Below are 10,557 nucleotides of genomic sequence, written 5' to 3'. Positions count from 1 at the left end.
GTTAGGGAGTCAGCAATTTTTGTGATTTGTAGCCATCAAATAGCCATCAATAATGATTTTAATGGTGTGAAATTTTATCCAATGACTCACTTTTTTTTACTGGTTACATGCTGATCAGAATTTAACAAAGTTGCTGGCCCTTAGACTTTTTCATATATATATATATATACATTTTGTTATGACATTTGCATCATGCGTTTGTTGATTTTGTTCTTCAAACGGTCATTTGGGAGGGAAAATAAAAGAACCGGGAGGTGGGTGGGGCCCGGGGGGCCATCTGGGCCCATTTAGGATCTTGGGTGGAGGTGATGTGATGACAATGACATTAACATGTTACGGTCCCGGGATGGATTAAATAGTAATTTTCTGTATTATGCTTTCTATTTCTCGCTGAACCTTTTTCATGAATTTGTAGTCGCACACACAGTTGGGCCCACAGTTCCATTTGTTTTCGTGTTTAGGGGGCCCACATTAATATTTTGGGACCCGAACCACGTCTTGCCCTTTTTTTATTTTTAGTGTTTTTTTAACTACAGGTATTTTCATCCAAGGGTGGCAAACTGGCAATGATGCCGCATGAGACAATATTTACCCAAACTTCTAAACAAGCCATTAGTCTTCAACAATGATTATGGCCGAAACATAAAATCTTTAAGTGATGATTGGTGCTGGAGGTGGAGGGAAGGCTGCCATGGCCAACTTTCCAACTTACCAGGTCCCCAATCCAGTGTTTTTAACTCTAAACAAGTTAAAACAAGTATTCATGAACTCTCTTGAAATATAAATTTGTATTATTATTAATGGGAAATTCTGTGGTGCTTATATCAAAGATAAGCATAGTATGTTGATATTGCATGTCAACGTTAGAGGAGGACACGTTTGAAGGATTACCATGTGTTCATAACACGCAGCGAAAGAAAAGAAAGTAATCCTTAAAGATCTATTTTGTGCTTAAATTTTATTCTAATAATTTAATATATATAGATCAGATCTAAATACCTGTGTGTACGCTAGTAAAAATCACTTTCTCCTTCGATGGTACGAAAGCGCTATGCGTATCCACACCGAGACCAACCTTTGCTGTCAACCCCTTGACCAATGGACATCTGATCTAAATTGAGAAACCTCTTGCAACTCTTTGCACACCATAAAATTTTTCTCCAAGAATTAGGCTCACATACATTTATGTGCATAGAGGTAAATGAATAAAACCCTTGTGTTTTATTCTCTCATCTTTTCCTCTACTCTTGGCATACATATATATAGTATGAGATTTGTTATTGATTTTAAATTTGAATCTCAATTCAAATTTAAATCATATCTTATAATTTTAAATCTGAATCTTTCAAATTTATGAATCATATCATAACTCAATTTGAAACAGAATCAATTAGGATCTCATCCAAATTTAGAATTCAAGTTTACAAATAGAATAACTAATTATTCTCAAATCTCATTTACTATTCTCAATCATCATACTATTATTATATTCTTGGTGCTAGCAAAGAATATAATAATATTCCATTTGAATCAATATAATTATTTATTTGATCAAATCAAAATAATAATTAAATAATTCTACAGCAAAGATTAGAACACTCGTTAGTGTGTGACCCCATAGGTTCAATACTAAGCGGGTAGTAAATTAGTCATACTAAATTTACTAATCAAGGTTGGCGTCTAGCAACACTCCTCAACGACCCGATAGTATGAAGTAATATATTTTTACTAAGAACCTTAGAATAACAAAGTATAATTCCTTCCATCTTTCCTGCTCTTGGTTAACCCTTAGAGTATGGTTTAATTGTCAAACTCTAACTTGTTACCATTATTATAATGAACCGTGAATGACCTAAGAAACACATTTCTTCATTCATTCAATCCCTTGGCCAAGGTTTTATTCATCTTAGTCATTATAATCATAGAGCTCAAACTCTTTACCGAGAGTTGACGGATTCTTTATTGACTAATCATTAATTCTACAAGTATTTAAATCATACCCAATATCCATTCAACTAGCACCCTAGGGTATTAGGTGTCCGGAATCAAAGTATAATAAATACATTGTTAATTACTATGACAGTCGCAGGTCAAAGGAAACTCTATTACTATGTTCATCTTGAGAATATCCTATTGACAAATATACGGTAATTATAACCATTAGGAATTCTCAAAGTGAGTCAGTTCAATGGTCAAATCTCTATATGCACCGTATATATATATAATTTAATAAATGAGATCTATTAATTTCCATCCAATGAAGATCATTATATATATATTGATCTTTCCGGATTATTAATGTCCTTTTTAATAATCCTATGACCAAGAACAATTTAGATTAAATTATAAAAGATTTATCTCTCAATATTTATGATCACTATCACAATGATAAATCTCTAAATTTAATCAAGGACCTTGTTATATTAGCATTTTAATATAATAACAACGACAAATTATTTGACACATGATTGATTGGATTGTGGTCATACTTCTTATTCCCAACAATCTCCCACTTGCACGAGAGCCAATCATGATAGATTGGATCTTGGGCATACTATTATCACAATAATCTCCCACTTGTACTAGAGCCAATCAATCATATATATAATTTTTAATGCACATTTGTGTTTATCAAAACTCTTTTTGACCTTAAACACTTTAGCTTTTGAGCATGTTTGCTTGACCTTTGGTAAAATACACCCAATGTATAATAAATATAATGTTTTCTCAAAACATGAAATCTCCCACTACAATACTGCATAATTTTATTTTAAGGACAATCCTTATTGAACATGATTATAAAAAAATTTAAGTAACCATTAGATCTATCTTTATAGAATTGTATCATTATACAAATAGGTTACTTTTTCAAAAAGTTAGTTTGACGATCAAACATTTTATACTTTCAGGAGAAAGTATATCCTCTATTGAGTAGTAAACAATTATAATAAAAGTAATTGTACTCCCACTCTTTCTTTAAGATGGAATCCCTTTTTTAAAAAGGAGTTTAACCTCTTATCACAGACATTTTTTCATAAGAAGAGTGATAAAAATAATCTTATTATTTCTTCAGGGTAACCAATAAATCTCATTTATTGAACCTAATATCAATTCTATTGTTGTGCAATTTCTTAACACATATAAGACATCTCCAAACTCTAATATTCTTGAGTTTCAGCTTATGCCTTTTCCATATCTCATATGGATAAAAAAATTGATTTAGTAAAAATTTGTTAATTTAGCAACATTTCTAAAATGTAGTGCAAATATTTAACAAACAGTGATCCTTAACTAAATCAAATTCTATGTTTCTTTAAACATGATGGAGTACATAAAGTACTAGTATTTGTGCGTTGAGAGAATCTCATTCTCTATTCAATAGAATATCAATTAGATATTAGAGATTTTACTTTAAGCTCTTATAATAAAAATATTCAATATCTTTATTATTGGTCAAACCAACCCTTAAGAGCAATTTTGATTCTCATCCTCAATACTCATATTGAGTTTTTCTAAAAAGATCATAAATATTAATCATATTAAGGCCAATTATAAATTATTTGTAACAAAATAAATCTCCAAAAATGCTTGCGAGAATATTTGCCTAATGGCATTCCAACTTCTAAAGTTGTTTAATTCAAAATATATCGTCCAATACTCCCACTAGTTTAAACAAAATTTTTGATAGTCATACTATCTTACTTTGGACACCATGTCTTCTCAAGATGTTCAGTATTAAATAGTGGAGAGATGCCTTTGAAATTAGAACCGATGATTGTCAAAACAACCCATGTAAAATAATATTATAAATACATCAAAAGTTCTGACCATTCCAAAGCCAATCTTATTGGAGAATATTATCATCTCAATGATAATCCTTTGAAAATACAATTCTCAAATTGTATTTAATATATTACTTTCAAGTGTGCCACACAAAATGTGGACATATTTAAAAATTTAAAATATGAAAGTAAATCAAGAAATCTATATTTCTGAAAAAAAAAATATTTAGAAATGTGAATGAGTACCTTGGTTGTCAAGTTGTTACTCATACCTATTCCAAATAAATATGATTAAATTATATCCCATATAATTATAATCCCAAATAATTATCTGGTTGTCAGACAATTATTTAACTGAATTATATTTTATACCTCTAGGTAGTCTAGGTTCAAGCATAAAATTAATTCTCCTTATACATCATCATATGCATAAATAAATTCTATCTTTTAGTACAAGTGCCCTGGTTGTCAAGTTGCTCCTTGTAAATAAACAAGAGATAAATTTATTTGTTTGGCAAACTCCTAACTTTTAGGATTTATCTCAATTGTTAGAGACTTTCTACCAGTATTCTTGGATTAAATTTTATACTCCCAAGTTGTCTAGGTAAAAATATAAAATTAAATCCTTAATACATCAAATATATACACTTATTATTATCTTGAAAATAAAACTCCTGGTTGTCAGGCCGCTCTTTATAATCAAGAACATCAGAAAAACTAATTTCTAAAATTATAGTGTTCAAAACACATCAATCAAATCAAAATAACACATCAATCAAATCAAAATTTAATTTTTCATGTACTAACGTTTAACCTTAAAAAATTATCAAATCAAATTTAACCTTTATATATACAGTTATATATATATGAAACAAACAAAAGATATTTTGCATCTTATTCTTTTTATTGTGATCAAAATCACAATAAAATTTAATATATAAATAAAATCAAATAAAATATTTGATTATAAATATAACTTTTATATTAAAAGAATGATAATTTAATCAAAATTAAATAATTAAAATAAATTAACTACTAATTTATTAGAAAATCATCTCAATGGAAATAATTGCATCTCATGCTTAAAATTTTTTAATTAATCCTATTAATTCACAAACTTTTTGAAAATAGGAATAAAAATTTAAACACAAAAAAGCCAAAGCTCTTATACCACTTAAGGATTACCATGTGTTCATAACACGCAACGGAAGAAAAGAAAGTAATCCTTAAAGATCTATTTTGTACTTAAATTTTATTCCAATAATTTAATATATATAGATAAAATCTAAATACTTGTGTGTACACTAGTAAAAATCACTTTCTCCTTCGATGGTACGAAGGCGCTATGCGTATCCACACCGAGACCAACCTTTGCTGTCAACTCCTTGACCAATGGACATCTGATCTAAATTGAGAAACCTCTTGCAACTCTTTGCACACCATAAAATTCTTCTCCAAGAATTAGGCTCACATACATTTATATGCATAGAAGTAAAGGAATAAAACTCTTGTGTTTTATTCTCTTATCTTTTCCTCTACTCTTGGCATACATATATATAGTATGAGATTTGTCATTGATTTTAAATTTGAATCTCAATTCAAATTTAAATCATATCTTGTTATTTTAAATCTGAATCTTTCAAATTTATGAATCATATCATAACTCAATTTGAAACAGAATCAATTAGGATCTCATCCAAATTTAGAATTCAAGTTTACAAATAGAATAACTAATTATTCTCAAATCTCATTTACTATTCTCAATCATCATACTATTATTATATTCTTGGTGCTAGCAAATAATATAATAATATTCCATTTGAATCAATATAATTATTTATTTGATCAAATCAAAATAATAATTAAATAATTCTACAGCAAAGATTAGAACACTCGTTAGTGTGTGACCCCATAAGTTCAATACTAAGTGGGTAGTAAATTAGTCATACTAAATTTACTAATCAAGGTTGGCGTCTAGCAACACTCCTCAATGACCCGATAGTATGAAGTAATATATTTTTACTAAGAACCTTAGAAGAACAAAGTATAATTCCTTCCATCTTTCCAGCTCTTGGTTAACCCTTAGAGTATGGTTTAATTGTCAAACTCTAACTTGTTACCATTATTATAATGAACTGTGAATGACCTAAAAAACACATTTCTTCATTCATTCAATCCCCTTGACCAAGGTTTTATTCATCTTAGTCATTATAATCATAGATCTCAAACTCTTTACCGAGAGTTGACGGATTTCTTATTGACTAATCATTAATTCTACAAGTATTTAAATCATACCCAATATCCATTCAACTAGCACCCTAGGGTATTAGGTGTCCGGAATCAAAGTATAATAAATACATTGTTAATTACTATGACAGTCGCAGGTTAAAGGAAACTCTATTACTATGTTCATCTTGAGAATATCCTATTGACAAATATACGGTAATTATAACCATTAGGAATTCTCAAAATGAGTCAGTTCAATGGTCATATCTCTATATGCACCATCTATATATATAATTTAATAAATGAGATCTATTAATTTTCATCCAATGAAGATCATTATATATATATATTGATCTTTTCGGATTATTAATGTCCTTTTTAATAATCCTATGACCTAGAACAATTTAGATTAAATTATAAAAGATTTATCTCTCAATATTTATGATCACTATCACAATGATAAATCTCTAAATTTAATCAAGGACCTTGTTATATTAGCATTTTAATATAATAACAACGACAAATTATTTGACACATGATTGATTGGATTGTGGTCATACTTCTTATTCCCAACAATGATTATGGCCGAAACATAAAATCTTTAAGTGATGATTAGTGCTGGAGGTGGAGGGAAGGCTGCCATGGCCGACTTTCCAACTTACCAGGTCCCCAATCCAGTGTTTTTAACTCTAAACAAGTTAAAACAAGTATTCATAAACTCTCTTGAAATATAAATTCGTATTATTATTAATGGGAAATTCTGTGGTACTTATATCAAAGATAATCATAGTATGTTGATATTGTATGTCAACGTTAGAGGAGGACACGTTAATGGTGAAGTCACATCTGTGCACAAAGAAGAACGGAACCGTTCTGCTAAAGAGTTTTATTAGGGAGAATGGTTTGATGGTTTGGTTAAATAAGCAAGTCATAGGAGATAGGTTCCCTGGGCTGTTGTTATACGGACTTCTTTTGTTTGAGAATGAGTTGTATACTTTACTAGGAGGCCCTAAAGAAAAGAGTAATGTTATCCATAGATAAAAAATTCTATTCGAGATGGAGTAAGAAAAAGTTATGCGTGGGTTTATTATATGAGTTTATGACACTGCTGATATTATAAAAGTCTAAAGTGATTGTAATGCTTCTTATATGGGGCCGGGGCCGGGGTCGGGGCCGGTCGTCATCGCTGATATCTTCGTCACGGTATCGAACTCGGACGCCGCCTCCGATTCGCGTTTACGCTGCGGTGTTCATCTCTAGCAGAAGAGGCAGCAAGTCGCGGTGGGACGTTGTTGGTGTCGTATTGTTGCCTCGAGCATCGCAGTCAGCTTCGTCGTCACCGTTAACCTCCGACGTGCAACCCGATCTGGTGAGTTTTAAGAAATTTCTGTGTTCTTTCTGTTTCAATTTGGTTGACGTCATTCATCACTGCACTCTGATATTTTTGTTGAAAGTTGAATGGGTTAGTGAAATTAGTTAGGTTAAATTAGTTTGTTACGGAAGGAATTTGGTATTGATTGAAAGTTGAGTTTATTGTCGTGTTGCTGAATAATCAGTTATTTAATATTATTTGCTGTGAAACACCATGGCTGAAGATTGAATCTGTTGTTGTGTTGTTGAAACAGTGACTAAGCTAATTTCTTGTTTATATAAATATGTAAATCATGTTTCTTTGCTGAAAATGATTAGAGTTGAATTTGGTTGATTATGATGGCAACATTTTTATGGGGTTCATAACTGAAGATTGAATCCATTGTTGATTGCTAAAATAAACACTAAGCTAAAATAATTACTAAATCTAATCTTTTCGGAGAAAAGTCAGGGTTGGATGCACATCTTGGGGGCTTCTGCCCGTTTGACTTAGTGTTGGGAGCATCCAATAAAGTCTAATATCATTTATTTATTTTTATAGAATTCTTATAATTGTCATGTTTATATGAAATTTTGACCTATTGTTTATTTTTGTATGGAAATATTTTTTTTTCTTATATTATGATTCTATTAATTCTATAAGAGTACTAAATAGTATTGAGAGTACAAGAAAAATGAGTATGAATATTTATTCAAATACTTAAAATAAGATTACAAAATAATATAAAAAATTTATTTAAATTTATGTCGTTTTGAATGTATTTTATCGAAATGTTAATTTGAATAATATGATACGAACAACACTTAGTTCACTATAATCAATTTTAGTATAAAAATTGTTAAACAAAAACCACGTCAATACCAACTTACTTTTGATGAAAATCAATTTTGTAAAACCAATTTTACAGAAACTCCCGTTTCTAAATTTTTATCCAAACACACCCAGAAGTATATAATCCCATTGTATCATTCTATTTGGCCTATGCCTAAAATTTTTCATTTATGTATGATAAAAAATGAATGTTATTAAATACCAATAGAATGAAAAGAGAATATTTTTTAAGAGTTAATTGAGATAATATTATGTACTCTTTATTTTCGTTAATTTGGTTTTGTTTCTATTTTTGTTTGCATTACTTAATTTTTTTGGTCCTTGAATGTGAACATTTGAAGTGATGACAAGTAGGTTTTGCTGCAAATTTTTATGTCATTTAAGGATGTAATAATTCCGAATTGCTGGCATATTTTTGGCAAATAATTTGTTGGCTGATTTTATTTTAGTATGTTATGTCTGTACAGAGGAGTATGGGAGTTTATTCTTAGCAATGATTAGTGTCATTAATTTGGCGAGTATTTAAGTTTGCTATAGCAGTAGGTTTGTGTCTGAATCTGTTTGGGTGTAGAATGTTATTAGAGAAGGTTCTAAGATGATAGAAATTTTAGAAAGGGCTAATTTAAAGTAAAGTACTTGTTCTTCTCCTAACGTTTCGGTGTACTCTAATTACAAAAGTTTAAGCATGCTACCTAAATAGGGATGATGGACATTAGAATAGGTTTGTTTGGAAATAGCATTTAGGTGGTTGTCAGTGGCTTCATTTATTGTCTAATGGGAATACGACTTAAGTGAGATGGGTTGATAGTGATTTTGTGGACTTGTTCTGTCTTGGAATCTGTAGATGGGAACCACCAACAAGATGTATGACAACGATAATGCTTGTCAAGAGAATGCCTACACTAGAAATGGATCAAAGAATGTGGATGAGGATACGACTCACAATACTACCGAGAGTGAATTTTTCTACCAAGACATGGGAGAATTTGGTGACGTTGAAGGGATAGATGTGGAAGACATAATAAAGAAAGTATTTAGGAGTGATGAGGACACGTATAAGTTCTATAAGAAGTTTGGAAAATATCACGGCTTTGGAGTTAGAAAGGGGGATTCTTGGAAGGATGAGGATGGTATTGTCACAAGGCAGAGATTCTTCTGCAACAGGCAAGGTTTGAGAGATGCAAAGCACTATAATCGGTTAGATAGGATGAGGGTTCAAAAACCAGAAACGAGGACTAATTGCGAGGCAAAGTTCTCCATATACCTTGACAAGAGTGCTTCTCTATGGCGAGTAAGGAAGATTAAAAACAAGCACAATAATGACTTGATCCCTAGTTGCATGGTGCATTTGATTGCGAAGTACCGGTCACTCACGAATGCCGCCAAAGCTCAGATAGATGGGTTGAACGAGTATGGAATTTCGACAGCGAAGAGTGTACGATATATGGCTGGGATGGCTGGAGGATACTCGTTGGTTGGCTTCTTAAAGAAGGACGCCTATAATCACATTGATAAAAGAAGGCATGTAACGATTGCGGAAGGCGATGCAGACGCTGCGCTTGCATATTTAGAAGATAAGACAGAATCGGATCCGATGGCCATTGCGCGGTATAGTTTGACCGATGATGGAATGCTAGGCAATATGTTTTGGACCGATGGGGGCAGCCGAGTCGATTACCAGTACTTCGGGGATGTTCTTGCGTTCGATGGACATACAAGAAGAACAAGTATAGGCGGCCATTGGTAATCTTCTCAGGGGCCAACAACCACAAGCAGACCACCATTTTCGGTTTTGGTTTACTAATGGATGAGACATTTGATTCGTATAAGTGGATATTGCAGAACATGTTGGAGGTGATGTGCATGAAGGAGCCATCAGTGGTTGTTACAGATGGGGATGAGGCGATGCGTAAAGCCATAACTTTAGTATTCCCGAAGGCAACCCACCGCCTATGTGCATGGCATTTTCAGAAAAATATTACGGCCAACGTGAAGGAGCCGTCACTCTGATCACGATTTAACCGATGGTTATATGCGGACATCGACATTCGTGAATTCCTGACTGAGTGGGACCTAGCGGTTGAAGAGTTCAAACTTCAAGATAGCCTATGGGCGAGGCAGGTGTTTGGTAAGAAGGAAATGTGGGTGAATGCATATCTTAGGAATAAATTTTGCGCCGGGTTTAAGACCACATCTCGATGCGAGAGTATAAACGTTGTAGTCAAGAAATCCCTTCAATCGAAGCATACTATTCTTGAACTTGTGCAGAACCTGGAGCTAATGGTACGTGATTATCGGAATAACGAGCTTTTAGCCCAATTCAGAACCATTGACACTTTCCCAGTA

General features: G+C 32.0%; 1 protein-coding gene and 1 long non-coding RNA gene across 2 annotated transcripts in view; both read left to right on the top strand.

The window, feature by feature from the left end:
* LOC110271780 overlaps positions 1-8,578 on the top strand; it is a 14,660-nt gene extending 6,082 nt beyond the window's left edge. The window contains exons 2-3 of the long non-coding RNA XR_002362435.1: positions 5,821-5,826; positions 8,566-8,578. This is a non-coding gene — a long non-coding RNA (uncharacterized LOC110271780). The remainder of the gene's footprint in view (positions 1-5,820; positions 5,827-8,565) is intronic.
* LOC107640226 (protein FAR1-RELATED SEQUENCE 5-like) lies at positions 9,056-9,958 on the top strand. The gene has a single exon (XM_021123628.1). The coding sequence runs from the start codon at positions 9,056-9,058 to the stop codon at positions 9,956-9,958; it is 903 nt and encodes a 300-aa protein (XP_020979287.1).

Source organism: Arachis ipaensis, chromosome B05 (genome assembly GCF_000816755.2).
Source record: "Arachis ipaensis cultivar K30076 chromosome B05, Araip1.1, whole genome shotgun sequence".
Taxonomy (NCBI): Eukaryota; Viridiplantae; Streptophyta; class Magnoliopsida; order Fabales; family Fabaceae; genus Arachis; species Arachis ipaensis.
This window is presented reverse-complemented; position numbering and strand designations above follow the sequence as displayed.